Source organism: Diadema antillarum, unplaced genomic scaffold (assembly GCF_040938485.1).
Source record: "Diadema antillarum isolate AM-2024a unplaced genomic scaffold, OU_Dant_1.0 seq00001655_RagTag, whole genome shotgun sequence".
NCBI lineage: Eukaryota > Metazoa > Echinodermata > Echinoidea > Diadematoida > Diadematidae > Diadema > Diadema antillarum.
The window spans coordinates 330,728-346,580 of NW_027272356.1; the positions used below are offsets into that span (position 1 = coordinate 330,728).

At 38.7% G+C, this 15,853-nt stretch overlaps 1 protein-coding gene across 1 annotated transcript; it reads right to left on the reverse strand.

Moving 5' to 3' along the window:
* Positions 1-13,607: 13,607 nt before the first annotated feature.
* On the reverse strand, positions 13,608-14,996 carry LOC139711404 (uncharacterized). The gene has a single exon (XM_071623289.1). It carries the CDS (start codon positions 14,994-14,996, stop codon positions 13,608-13,610), a length of 1,389 nt encoding a protein of 462 aa, XP_071479390.1.
* Positions 14,997-15,853: the final 857 nt, after the last annotated feature.

The following is a 15,853-nucleotide window of genomic DNA, read 5'->3' on the forward strand; positions in this document are numbered from 1 at the left end:
ATCTTGATTGCAAAAGAAAACTTCGCGAATGTATGTGCACGCTGAAAAAAAAAATGGCTTGAAACTAGTCAACATTTACCTGTGTTCAAGTTAAACTAATTTTATTATCGATGTGAATGAAATGGCCGAAATTATGAGCTTTTTTCCGGATGTGAATTAGCCTACAAGCAATTCTTTGACTTCTTTGTCTTAATCATGATTGTGAAAGACGTTCCCTCATGATAGCAAGTGTGAATGTCACTAAAACGACATAATATTCCGCTCTTCAAGCATAGCGCTATTCTATCAACCTGACAGATGTACATCTCGTATAACCCAACTCAATCTCGTCATTCATTCATTCAATCTCATCATTCCGTAACTGGAGGGATTGGTGTCTCTCCATTCGGTAACCGATACCTTAATCGGGTGAAAATCACCTGTAAAGATGATTGCGCGTTCCCCTCCGATCGGCAGGACTAACAACCCTAAAGCTGATACAGCTCTCGATTTCCATCCAATTTTATCGCTTGGGCGCCTCTGGCATTATTGATCCAACTACTTTCCAGTTTTTCATGATTCTTTTTTAAATATTTTAGGATGGAAAGTAGAAACAACACAATGTCTCGGGTAGTATTTCGTTTACATCACAATGTCTTCGAAGAATTTCACTTTTACCTTAGCACAGAACAAAGTACATAGTTAACTCCATTTATTGCCCTGAAATACCAGACTGTCAAATTGCCAATTAGTGGACACCCAGTACGACCGCTGCGCAGAAGCAAAATATACATTTTTACATTCGTCTCTGTCCTTTCACGTAAAGGATATGAGCAATAAATGGCAGTGTTTGTTACAACTCTCTAGAGATATATTTTTCAAAGATATCTAATCCTTTCCACGATGATCTTCGTTTTTTGTTTTTGTTTTTCAAACCTGAAATCTTACACTGATATTGCAAGTTGTGAAGATTGCGGTGTATAGGCATCATGTGTTTACGGTACGTACGGTGTATGTGTTTGTAAAACTTAAAGGGCAAGTGCACCTTCATGTACATGTGGATTGAGTGAATGCAACAATATTAGTAGAACACATCAGTGAAAGTTTGAGGAAAATCCAACAATCCGTTCAAAAGTTATGAATTTTTAAAGTATCTGCGCAATTACTGCTGGATGAGAAGACTACTACAGTGTGTGATGTCACATGCGTACAACGATATAATGAAAATAAAAAGAGAATTTCAAAAAATTCTACTTTTTGAATAAAGTGCACATTTCTTGGACTTGTTACTGATGTATGTTAAGGAAAATATCATTCCCCTTGCCTTCTGAAAGAGAGAAGTCGAGTGTTCTTTTGTTATGCGAGAAAAGTAAAAATAAGGTGAATTTTCTTTATTCTTTATACCGTTGTACTCATGTGACATCACAAGCTATAGTAGTCTTTTCATCCATCCATGACTGAGCAGAAACTTTAAAAATTCATAACTTCTGAACGGATTGTTGGATTTTCCTCAAACTCTCGCTGATGTGTCCTACTAATATTGCTGCATTCACTCAACCCACATGTCTATGAAGGTGAACTTGTCCTTTAAACTGAACTATATTACAGATAGTCATGAGATATTGGCAAGAAGGAAATGCAAAATGTCGGTTGAAATACCCTTATACCAACCCAAACTGAGTTATTGACCCTGTAAAAATCTTTTCTGTGATTATCAGTGAAAGACGGGGATAGATATCGTGTTTGTGTGTGTTTCGTGTCGGATGTGTTTGTTTGTTTGTTTGTGCGTGCGTGCGTGCGTGCCTGTGCGTGCTTGTGCGTGCATCTAGATGAGACTACTTAGTAGTTTTTTCTGTTGCACAGAAATACTAGGTACTTATCAGTTTGAACGGAAATGAGTGAACGCCACTGAAAAAAAAGGGAAAAGGAGATACAAAACTTTTATCTGACAACACTTACAAGTGGTAATATAGTGTGCTAAAAACTAACAAAATAAAAAGTTCCTCTTGGCGAGCGTGGGATTTTTATTTACGTTCAGATTTCGGCTGATATATCTCACTGTTTATACCACTGGACACAATTTGGTGATACTACAATAGTATCATTACTTTATTACCACTTTACTGATATTTCTTTCCCGATCTTCACTGTCTCTATAATGTTACAATGAAATTGTGCACTGTTTTATGAGGATCACTTGCAAGACAAGATAACGTAAGAGAATACGCGGGTAACTATTAATGCACCGCACGTACGACCATGCCGGACGAAACTCTAAAAAAAAACTAACTTTACATAAAGTTATACTTATATTTAAGCCCATTAAATCCCTCCCCTGAGTATTCCATTCGCTGTGTCAATCAGAGACCGGTTAAAAGCATCCTGGCATCGCATAATCGACCTACATACCAAGCCATAGTTGCTGTGACACGATTCATATGCCTAACAACCACAGCATGTGCGTCTCCCCCGTCGACTCGTTAAGGATTCTCACCGGTAAATATTGGCAGTGCCCTCAACGATCGCCTCGTCGCTGTTTGCAGTCGTCGAGAACTTTACGCATGTCCTTTACCCATTTCCAAAACCTGTCATCCCACCTTAAGCGTTCTGCCAGAGAGCGTCAAAGAGGACGTGATTTAAACATGCCATCCCCTCTCCTCCACACCTCAATGTCTCTGGATTCGCATCAATGAAATAGATATAAAAAACACCAGAATGCAGCTCATACAAACCTTAAGACCAATATCAATAGTTTTTATGCATCGCCAAACAAAACAAGGCAAACAAGACAGCGCAAACAAGCAATAAAAACAAACACAGACGTGCTCAGAGACAAACATAGGCCTATCATTATGAGCAGAAATTCCAGTGTACGACTGTTACAGAAATTACAGATAACATGATAATCGACTTTTAATTATCAGGAGTATAGTAAATGTTACGTAGGACTACATGCATGATTTGTAATTTATGGAATAACCCATTTTGATTGATAAAATACACACACGATCAATGGCTAGTCTTTTATCTGAACAAAAATAATGAAAATTTGCTCCCTTCTCATTCGGGTACCAGTTTAAAGTAAACGTTATTTAAACCATAGTAACACACATTCATCAACATCTCAGGATTGCATCTGCGAGATAGGTTACTTGTAAAAAAAAATGATAATAATAATGAATGAAGAAAGTCAACTGTAAAGTGGTTGCTGTTTTCCCCCCTGGATAGAAAACTTGCATGCTTTATGACATGGAATCATTATCCACTTGCATAATTATGTAACACGATAAGCAGCTGTCTTGCTGTGTGAGAAACGAATCTTGATTCGAAACACTGAACTTCGAGATCTTCAGGAATATTGAGTGGATGTATCTCGTGCAAGGTTGTTTTTATTTTCGGAGATAAAGAACGGATGTACAAGTATCATCGTTGCATCGCGAGAAAAGGAGGACAGTGCTTCGGGGAACGAATTGCTGAAAGACAATCGTAAGTCAAATATCACAGAGTATCATGTTCTTCGCAGCAGACTATACTATGACGATCTCCCCTACTTTTATAACCATTAAGACGACATGCAATACGTCACAAAGAAGAAATCATGTGATTAAAGGAAAACAGTACACACCAAGTAAGAGAGAGAAGATATAACGCTAAGGCGGATAAATCTGTACCTGATAAAGTTGTTTATCATCGCATAATACAAAATTGATTTTGTTGACAAGTCTGCAAGGAAAAAACTTGAACCATTACATGATCGTTTCATTTTGCAGGAGAACACCATTAAAAAAAAAGTACGGACTTATCGCGTCTACGAGGGTATAAACAATGTGAATTCCACATAAGTACGTGGTACAGATGTTCACGATTTTAAAACCACATTTTCAAGATAAATGTAGTGTACAATTTTAAGTTAACCTGAAAAAAAAAAGTCAACTTTCTAAAAGTGCCGCCTTATGTCTTCTTTTGGTCTGCATGCGCAATTAGCATTTAGTTTTTATTGTATTGACATAATTATTAACGCATTCACATAATGTAAATAGCTATCAATAGCTATCTGTTAGTGTATACTAGAAACATATATATATATATATATATATATATATATATATATACATACATATATATATATATATATATGCAAGAGAGGAGAGAAAATGGTTTGTGATAAGGATTATGATATGATATAGATTGTATGATAATTTTCACGTGGATTGTGGTGAGTTGCGGTTTCCACAAAACGTGAAATTAATGACATAACGTCATAATTTTCGTGCAAAAATCATGTACAACTGCCTTTCTGCTTTCAAATCATTTTGCTCTTAAACTTGACTATGGAGCGGCTTTTCATGTAAAGGTGAGTGTTACAAAATGCCTTGCTCAGACATTAAACACAAAGAGGCCGTCCTGTTTCTAAAGAGTTAAATAATTCGACGGTGCAACTCTGATACGAGATATTAACCGTGGAAAAGAGAATGGGTTTGCCAAACTACGAAGAAAATCTTGGAAATTCATAATGATTTGGGAAACACTAAGTGGTAAATAGAGAAAAGACATATTTCAACTTTGAAATGAAAGTAACACGCCAATATCTGCAGGGCATAGAAATGCCCTTCGAACTACTTATCTTTTTTTCTTCGGGGTTGCCATATTATACTAGAACCGAACGGTTTCGGAAACGAAGTAAAGTGGGCAGGCCCGTGTATGTATCTGGTTCAATTGAATTTGTTTTCTCCCTGTCCCGGAGCGAACATCAAATTGTGCAGTTTGCGGTAGCCTTTTGGATATTAACGTTTGACCATTAGAACCTTCAGACAACATGATTGACCTTTAAACTAGATATTGACTGGATAGATTTTTTCTTTGTTTCCCAATAATCGTGATGTTAGGCCACGTCCTATATTTTCATCTTCTTGGATGTTCCCTTCTGACGTTAACATACGCAGAACATTTTTTCCCCACTGACAAGACGCGTATAACAGATAGTGTTCAAGATTGCCACATGTTGTGACTCAAAACTATAAAAACAAGCATCGCTCTAGGAAATGACATTATGACAGCAGCTATAATAATATAAGGCAGCATAATATCGATAGGGTTTTGCAGGTACGGTGAGACAGGACAAAGCCCAATCAGATTTCAGTGGTCTTGGTCTAACTATTTGATGAAAAAACTAGATATATCGCTACGGCGACTGATATGCCTCCGCCATAATGCATGGTTCTCCTAATAGGTCTATAGTACAATGTCTTGACAATGTGTGATGACAGTTTCAAACAATTAGCAAAATATTAAAATGACAGGTTTGACACAAATGTGCTGAATGTTCACTTTCCTAGAACTAGGTTCAATTGGATGAATGATTAAAATGTCAGAGTGCAGGCATTTGGGGAACTGATGATTTTTACTTGACTTTTGACCCTTTTATAAGTTTATGCATTGAGTAAGTTTTCAAGGTATTGAGAAAAAGTATAATTTCAGTATCAAATGGGAAAATAGCATTATCTAAACCTGGCCTTTGACCTTTGACCTCACAGTTCCAAAGAGAATCACTGTTAGGTTGAACATGCATAAATATTTAAGTTTCATGATGATACCTATAAGTGAGTTACTTTTGAGATATGGAGGAAAAAGTGCAATTCAGCACTTTCACTTGACCTTTGACCTTTGACCTTTTGGCAAGAAACTTCCCACAGAATATATATTGGGTAATACATGTATACATCAAATTAAAAAAAAAAAAACCTTCATTCATTGCATAAATATAAGGAATGTAGTGATATTTTGAGGAGTTGACCTTGACCTTTGACCCCTGACCTTTGACCCATGACCCCCAACTTCCCTAGATAATCACTGCCCATCGGTACAAGCATATATACTAAGTTCCATGAAGATACCTTGAACCATTTGCGAGATATGGAGAAAAACATGAAATTTCAATTTTTTTTTTCACAAAATAACCTGTGACCTTTGACCTTTGACCCTGTGACCCTAAAATCCACACAAAGTATTATCCCCCAAGGATATACCCTCATACCAAGTTTGATGTAAAACCACCACACGGTTCTTGAGATATCGACAAAAACAAAACGGGACGGACGGACGTACGGACGTACGGACGGACGGACGGACGGACGACCCGAAAACATAATGCCTCCGGCCACTTCGTTGCGGAGGCATAAAAAGTGTGGACCAGGTTAATTGCTTCGGGCTTTGCCTGTTGAAACCAACACTGAAATAGAGAGTTGCCCGTTAAAATCTCGTAAAAAAAGAAAAACAAATCTACCCCTATGTTTCACGACACTGAATCCGTACAATTTGAAAACCACGTATTCTTTTTTTATCTTAAGATACTCTTTTGTCCACACATATTATATGATGAGGTAAAAAATGTAAAGGGCTAAAAGGGCGATACTCCCGAGGAAAAAACAAGTATACATAACAATATAGGGGAACCCGGGGCAAAGTGGACCAAATATGTTTGTCCAGCCAAAACGGGAATTGAAAGCAGAGTAAAACAAGATTTTTTTTTTTGTTTATGCTATTACCTAAGGACTACCGCTAACAAATGGCAGTAAAATTTGTTTTCAAATTATCAGTTTTATCAATTACTGTATATTTGAACAAAGTATGAAAATTCCACTTTGCTTCAGACCACTGGGGCAAAGTGGAATACAAAACGCAATACATGCAGCGTGCGTGGAAACGCACCAAACTTCATTTTTCCCACAAGCCCATTAGATAACATGTTCCACCTTGCCCCGTCCACTTTGCCCCAACCATGCATAATTTTTCCCAACATGCAGCAGTGTGACGTCAGCCAACATTTGCTTGCCCTGATATCACGATTTATGGAAGCTTAAATTACTTTGTATTACTTTATATGGAAATAAAATCATTTTGAACTGAATTGAATTGAATTGAAATACATGCATCATTGTGACCATGGTTTTCGAGATAATATTTCAGATAAACATGATAATTTGGCATGAAAGAAATCGGGTTAGAAATGGCGAAGGAGTAGCATTTTGTAGCCAATGTACAATATAGGTAAAAAATCAAGGTCAAAGGTCAAAGAAGTCAAAGGTCAAAATTCTGTGTAGAAGTTTTGAAGCCCTCACCTAGTGCCATTCACATAAAGCAAACGGAATCGAAATCGGGTTAGAAATGGCGAAGGAGTAGCATTTGGTAGCAAAATGTACAATACAGGTCAAAAATCAAGGTCAGAGGTCAAAGAAGTCAAAGGTCAAATTCTGTGTAGAAGTTTTGAAGCCCTCACCTAGTGCCATCACTTATAGCAAACGGAACTGAAATCGGGTTACAAATGGAGGAGTGGCATTTTGTAGCAAAATGTACAATATAGGTCAAAAATCAAGGTCAGAGGTCAAAGAAGTCAAAGGTCAAAATTCTATGTAGAAGTTTTGAAGCCCTCACCTAGTGCCATCACATAAAGCAAACGGAATCGAAATTGGGTTAGAAATGGCGAAGGAGTAGCATTTTGTAGCCAATGTCAATATAGGTCAAAAATCAAGGTCAAAGGTCAAAGAAGTCAAAGGTCAAAATTCTGTGTAGAAGTTTTGAAGCCCTCACCTAGTGCCATCACATAAAGCAAACGGAATCAAAATCGAGTTAGAAATGGCGAAGGAGTAGCATTTTGAAGCAAAATGTACAATATAGGTCAAAGGTCAAGGTCAAAGGTCACAACTGAAATTCTGTGTAGAAGTTTCAAAGCTCCCATGTAGTGCTATCATATAAAGCAAACAGAATCAAAATCCGGTTAGAAATGGCGAAGGAGTAGCATTTTGAAGCAAAATGTACAATATAGGTCAAAGGTCAAGGTCAAAACTGAAATTCTGTGTAGAAGTTTCAAAGCTCCCATGTAGTGCTATCATATAAAGCAAACAGAATCAAAATTGGCTCATGAATGACAGAGAAGTAGCAAATTGAACATTTTGATCACACACGGACGCACAGACGGACGGACGGACGGACGGACAGACAGACGGACACACAGACGTACGGAGCCCGTTTCATAGTCCCCTGCTCGAACTCGTTCGGCGGGGACAAAAATTGCATTTTCATGTTGCTTACGGGCTCTGCGCGCGAAATTGCGCGGACGGACGCGCGCGAAATTGCGCGGACGGACGCGCATGCGAGAAAATGTTTGAAACGCTTAAAATTGTCTGAAACTTCGAGATTTCCCATTGGGAAGTCGTTTTGAGCCTTTTAAAATTTTGACGCGCGCTTGCGCGCGTAATGATGACCTGTGTAACTAGCGTTAAAAAGTAAGATAGAGCGTGACCTGAACTTCATGTCCACCGAAAATGATACAGAAATGACATAATCTAGTTATGAAGTTATGATCGATCATGTGACAAGGTCCGAAAATCACAAAATGGCGCCTAGATGACGTCATAGATATGTTACTGTCATGAAAACCTTATTGTGGCTAGATTTTGTCATGAGACATGTTGACTGAAAATGTCATGTTATTTCGTAATGTCATTCTTGAGATATTGACGACACAAAATTGTCCAGAAAGAAAGAAGAATAAAAAAAAATAAAGAGAGATTTTGACAATCACAATAGGTGATACGCTGATAGCGTATCACCTAATTAATCAGTAAATGAATAAACTCACCAAGATGATTCGAAGGAAAGATTCATGCTGCCTGACATTGATAAGGGCATCCTTCAGAGCCTGAAGAGAAGGTCCTTCAGCAATCTCACCAGCATTCATTCGTTCTATCATTGCTGTACGAGGCAAACAAACAGAAAATGCTACATTACTATTAAGAGTTATGAAACATTCTCCAGGTCAAAAATTTGCTTTTGAGCATTTGCCGGTTATTCCAAAACTCAATGAAAAATATACCAAAAGTATCCAGACACCGGGGTAATAATAGTATGTAGCGCTTTGAGCACTCTATAGAGTGGATTTAGCGCAATGTAAATTCATATCATTATTATTATTATTATTATTATTATTAAAAGTCCAATTAAGTACTACTTCAAAGTAAACCTTAACCCATTTATCTTTGAAGAAGTTTACTAAGAGTGGCATTTTGGATGATAAGACATATCTTCTTTTTTTTATGTTTGTGATACACTGTCAACAGATGTCCTGGGTTGACAGTTGTTGAGGACAAGTCCCGAGTACACTCAGGGAAGTGTCTATGGAAAATGTGTGTTGCAGCAATATCTGCCCGTCCTCAACCAGTTAAAGAAACAGTTCACACTCTTGATCTTCACATCTTTAAAAAATGTTGCATCGAATAATACTAAAACTGAAAAGAGCTATACATTGCAGCTGAAAAGTTTTCAAATTTGTTGGAGGTTGATTGAATATGATATCATAAATTGAATTTACAAAATTCTTCCTCATATTTGTAAATACTATATTTCAAATTCTCCTTTATATGCGTAAAATCAAAAACTTATACAGGATTCAGACTGACTCACTCCAAAACATTAGTTATGAACATAGTTTACTTCTGAGGTAACTTATCACTACCAACTGAGTGACATAAACTCACTATTCAGATTTTAGTGTGATATATGACTAACCCAGGATATTTCATAGCCCTGGATTATGGTAGATATATCTCCATGTCAATATACAACAGCCTCTGACTATCAATAGTAATTCGAAGTACATTTCTTTTATTCTTTTCTTGCTTGGCAATCACAAAATTTTTAATAGAAATTAGCTGATTGTGAAACTTTTAGTATGTCAGCAGGAGCTCTGTTCACATTGTTTTGATTCCCATGTATGTATAGCACATATCTTTGTCTTACACAAGGAATTCATGTTTGTTAGTGTATTTGTCTCTATGTTGTGCTATTGCTTTATGATTACTGCCTGAAAATAAAAAGCATTCTGCTTTACTTTCTTCCCCGAACTTCCTCCTTTTTTCTGCTTTCCTTCTAACAGTGTTTTTGGAGTAATGCATGCATTTTTCTTAAAAATTTATTCCTACAAATTTGTACCCAGCTCAAAATACTTCAGTGTACACTGTATTCCGCTACACAAAAGGAATTTTAATCACATATCTCATGAAAATGTAGTAAATTATTTGAGTGATTATCAAACATTAGAAGAATTCAATGACAGATTAAATTCATTTATAATTAGAGTAATTACAATTCAGATATGTCTTACACTGCAAATGAAAATTGTTCGAGTCATTTTAGTTTATTTCACACGAGTGTGAGAAGTCTCAATAAGAACTTGGACTCTGTAGAGCAATTGCAGTCATTGGAAAATTATCCCTTTTGAATCATAAGAAGCACAGAAACCTGGCATAATGCAAATTCAACACATGTATTTAGAATACAAAATTAGCAGTGTCTATGTTTGGATTGCCTACATGGGAAGGAGGGTTTACATTCAATCTCTGTTTAAGTTTGAATTAAGAACAAATTTACAGATTGAGAGTAATACTGTGAAATAACCCAAAAGTAAAAAACAAAACAAAACAAAACAAAACAAATATATAGTCCTAGGTATAGTTTATAGACCACCTGATAATTCCACAGATCATTTCTTCTTCTTCTTATTATTATTATTAGAATGGCTTATTGTGTAAAATTTGCAATATCGTAGCCCGAAGGCTAAAATGCATTGCAATGACAATTAGATACATTGAACTGTCGTACATTACATCCACATTAAAAAACAATTAGACATAAAACATATTACACAAAACAATTGCCAGATATGACTACACAAAAAACCAAACACATATATGTGTGTGTATACATAAAATCTATCCATTTGATATCACAAATATATAAAATTATATGAACATATTTCAAACAATAATTCTTAACCAAAAATATGGGTAGCTGTATACTACAAAAAAACAAAAAACAAAAACAACAAGGAAAAGTAGAAATTACGCAGTGCGTAATATATGTGCGTAATATATGTCCCCGTAATATATGTGCGTAATATATGTCCCCGCCGGAAGTAGCACTTTGAAGCAAAATGTGCAATATAGGTAAAAAATCAAGGTCAAAGGTCAGAGAAGTCAAAGGTCAAAATTCTGTGTAAAAGTTTTGAAGCCCTCACCTAGTGCCATCACATAAAGCAAACGGAATCGAAATCGGGTTAGAAATGGCGAAGGAGTAGCATTTTATAGCCAATGTACAATACAGGTCAAAAATCAAGGTCAAAGGTCAAAGAAGGCAAAGGTCAAAATTCTGTGTAAAGTTTTGAAGCCCTCACCTAGTGCCATCACATAAAGCAAACGGAATCGAAATCGGGTTAGAAATGGCGAAGGAGTAGCATTTTGTAGCCAATGTACAATACAGGTCAAAAATCAAAGTCAAAGGTCAAAGAAGGCAAAGGTCAAAATTCTGTGTAGAAGTTTTGAAGCCCTCACCTAGTGCCATCACATAAAGCAAACGGAATCGAAATCGGGTTAGAAATGGCGAAGGAATAGCATTTTGTAGTAAAATGTGCAATATAGGTCAAAAATCAAGGTCAAAGGTCAAAGAAGGCAAAGGTCAAAATTCTGTGTAGAAGTTTTGAAGCCCTCACCTAGTGCCATCACATAAAGCAAACGGAATCGAAATCGGGTTAGAAATGGCGAAGGAGTAGCATTTTGTAGCAAAATGTACAATATAGGTCAAAAATCAAGGTCAAAGGTCAAAGAAGTCAAAGGTCAAAATTCTGTGTAGAAGTTTTGAAGCCCTCACCTAGTGCCATCATATAAAGCAAACGGAATCGAAATCGGGTTAGAAATGGCGAAGGAGTAGCATTTTGTAGCAAAATGTACAATATAGGTCAAAGGTCAAGGTCAAAGGTCACGACTGAAATTCTGTGTAGAAGTTTCAAAGCTCCCATGTAGTGCTATCATATAAAGCAAACAGAATCAAAATTGGCTCATAAATGACAGAGAAGTAGCAAATTGAAGATTTTGATCACACACGGACGCACACACGGACACACGGACGGACGCACGGACGGACACACGGACGGACACACACACGTACGGAGCCCGTTTCATAGTCCCCTGCTCGAACTCGTTCGGCGGGGACAAAAACAAAACACCATCATTTCTTTAATCCAACAACCCATTTCAAAATTATGCAGGCATAATCACACATCATCGTATTCAATATTGTGTTCCTGAGAGAGATTAATAAAAAAACTATTTCTACATATTTACATACTGTATCTGACTGTATGAAAAATACCAAAAAAAAAATAATTCATATATCACAACTTGAAAAATATATTCTGAATTGCATGTATATATCATAACATGATCGAAATTGCGAAAAGATCTGAAGCTGACCATGGTCAACCGGGTGATGGCAGCATACTATATAAATTAATTTTAGGGAGTCTCTCGTTACAATATATCTCACCTAGGACATAACATGAAAGAAAAAAAAAATGTTTCCATTGATTATCAACAAAAAAAAGAGAAAAAAAATCACACAACCATTGTGATACAACACAGCTCAGCTTCCGGACTATTAATTCATTGCTTATTGTTCAATAACCTTATCATGAATGGATTGGGGCTATTTCTACATCGCTCTGTTCTGCATCTCAGCTCTGTGAATTCATGATTGTTTCGCAAACTGCGTCCATGACAACTCATTCTCCTGGCTGGGATTAAGTCATGAAGGCGAGAGTCTGTCTTTGCAGTGTTCTGAGCGAATTTCACACATGCGGAGATGCGACGGTCACTTAACTTCACCAGGTTACATCTCACTAGGGTGTCATCATAATCCAAGCATAATGTGGCACGCCCGTTTCTGCACTCTCTCAATGCCATTTATCTGAGAAACTGATAGGCCAGAGAACCACACAACCGCGCAATATTCCACGACAGGGCGAATGAAGGTACAATAGATGACAATCAGGTCAGCGAGGCACATACGAAAACCCTTCAGGACTCGCAGAAAGTGGAGTCTCGTATTGGCTTTCTTCAGCGTGTCATTCACGTGACTAGACCATCTCAGATCCTGTTGTAATGTTACACCGAGAAGTTTGATCTCATTCACTTGGGCTACAACTGAATCTCCGATCACGATATCTGATGGTTGCGGCACATTGCGAGCAAAGCAAATTTGCATTGACGAGTATTTTTCCGGTTAAGTCTCATGAAGTTTTGCTCTGACCAGATGTGCAAACGTGTCACGGCTTCCTGAATGGTGGATACTGCTCCGAGGTTTCTGCACTCCAGAAGGGTGAGGTTGTCCACGTATTTCAAGCAAGGGATCACTTCGTTGCTGCATGCATTATTAATCATCGCCAGAAAGATGATGGGGCCAAGCAAGGTCCCCTGCGGGGCTCCTGAGCGGAGCTCCTGCCAATCTGAATATGTATTCTGATATTTTACACATTGAGTACGATTCGACAAGAAATCACGAATCCAGTCAACCACACACTCACGAACATTCATAAGCAGTAGTTTTTGTAACGCGAGATTGTGATTTATCCGATCGAAGGCCTTGCTATAATCGGTAGAGACTACAGTGGAGATCGACCTCTGTTTGTCAGCATTCATGTGAATCGCGTGAACCAGATTGACCAAGTAGTGGGATGTGGAGACTTTTTTCTGGTTTCCAAATTGCGATTTGTCAATTAGTGGTTGCATATCGCGAAGCGTTTATCCTGCAATGAACTTCTCCGCTACTTTCGCAAAGTGGTCGGTAAGAGACACTGGTCTGAGATTGTCGATAGATGGCGGTGTGGTCTTGGGGATGGGGATGGGCACTACACATGCACGCTTCCATCGTTCTGGGACTTTCGCTTGTTGAAAGGAGGCATTGAATATGTCTGTGAGTGGCAAACTGAGTTCCAATGCGAATTCCCTCACCAAACGGGCGGGGATGCCATCAGGTCCTGGGGCTGTACGGGGTTTGATGCGCTTGAGCTCTCGGTAGACTTCCCATGGTTGTACAAGGGGGCAGGGCTCTCGAGAGGGAAGAAATGCCGGGAGGTGAAGTGTATCAAGCGGTGGGATGTCGGAAGCGACATTGACGAACCATGTGTTAATTTTGTTTGCAGTTGACTTATAATCTGTTAGTTCAATGTTCTCAATACGGATCAAGGGTGACTTCCTTGGCCCAAATGTAAGTTTTCCGATGTGTTGAAACCAGGCTGATGGATTAGAATGTTTGAGATGTTGAACCCTTTTCGAGTAATGATTGGCTTTGGCAGCTGCGATTTCTCGCTGGATTTTGTTCCGAAGGGCGCGCCATTTTTTGTCCTCTTTTCTCACAAAGGCTTTTTGTCTCCTCATTACCATCGATTTGATGGCTGGTGTCATCCATTGTCTATCATTTATGTGTAGCTTTACAACTAGCGTTGGAAAATACGTGTCGATCATCGGAACCAGTTCTGTGTAAAATATTTCACACTTTTCGTTGGCATCGCTTCTGGAGAAAAGTTCAGACCAGTCATGATCAGCCAGTCTGGCTCCGAACTCCCGGATGTCACTGTCTCTCATTGGGCGGGAATTCTTTGTTCGCGTGACATTTGGGGTGGGGCGTGGTTGATGCTTTGGTGACCATGTAACCACGCTATGGTCACTGGCTCCTAAGGGCGAACACGAGATGGGGACCTCATAATGCTCTTGAAAGTTAGTGATGATTTGGTCCAAGGTACGGCTGCCTCTGGTTGTTACATGTAAAATCTGTGTGAAATCATTGTCCAACAGAAGTGATGATATATCTAGGTCATTTAGATCACCCATAATCGCAAAGCCGACGTTTTGGTGCTTGGTCCGTATTGAATCCATTGTGGAGTGAAGGTGCTCAATGGGTATATCCGCCATGTCGCTCCTTGGTGGGTGATATATTGCGGCCGCCACAATGAACGAGATCGATCGTGGCGCTCTTGTTGGATGGAGCTTAACCCATACGATCTCTAGCTCAGGCGGAACTGTGACATCCAGACGTTGAGGGCGAAGTAGATCTCTAGCATACACAGCAACTCCACCTTCTCTTGTTTTCTGACGTGATTTGTAGAAAACATCAAAGTCAGCGATAGACATCGTCTGAATCGGTTGATCGTGACTAAACCAGGTTTCAGTCAACACGGCGACTCCGACGTTTTGATCAAGAACGACGGCATGGAACTCGTCAAATTTGTTGTTCAAAGATCTGGCGTTAGTAATAAGAAAAGATGGCAGTGCATACGCTGTTCTGTTGGTTTGAATGGGAATTTGAATTAGGTTGCACACGTTGACTTTCGCTTGACCCGATTTTTGGCGTTTGTCGTGAGGATTGCTAAATACCGTGACATGACTAGGGATCTTTCATATTTTGTGTGAAACTGCCTGACATCTACGAGTTCTCCAGAGACCGCATCCCTTGGCAACGCGTATTGTGTCCAGGGGTGACTGAGAGGCACTGGTGTTATGTAATCGGTGGAGTTCTTTGACAGAATATGTGATGCGAGACGCACTCATTGTTAGGGTAATAGAAGGTATGGGGCACTGAACTTGACATCTGGGAGGGGTAGGGGACCTTTTGAGGGTGCACTCACCGGCGATATGCTGAGGACCTTTTGCGGGCTTCCTCTTGGTGGCGATTTCAGCAAACAGAGGGGAAACTCGCCTGCCTAGTTCCTTCTTGGTGGGACTACACGATAGCACGTAGTGTACACAAAACGCGGACGTGAGAACCGACAACACTGACAGTTTCATTTTTATTACATGCTGAGCTGGAACATAACAGTTTCTCAACGAAAAGCTGGTAGAAACACAATATCAACGAACTTACATACGATGGAGCACTGGTGATCCCAAATTAGGAAGAAATCAAGGTGAACTTTAAGAGACAAAATTCTTCTTATGGCAGCTCAGTATTACAGCGCCCTTATGTTCTTAGAAAACATGGGCACATATGT

Excerpts from the sequence above, each read along its gene's own strand:
- LOC139711404 (XM_071623289.1), bottom strand. The coding sequence starts at position 14,996 with ATGTCTATCGCTGACTTTGATGTTTTCTACAAATCACGTCAGAAAACA.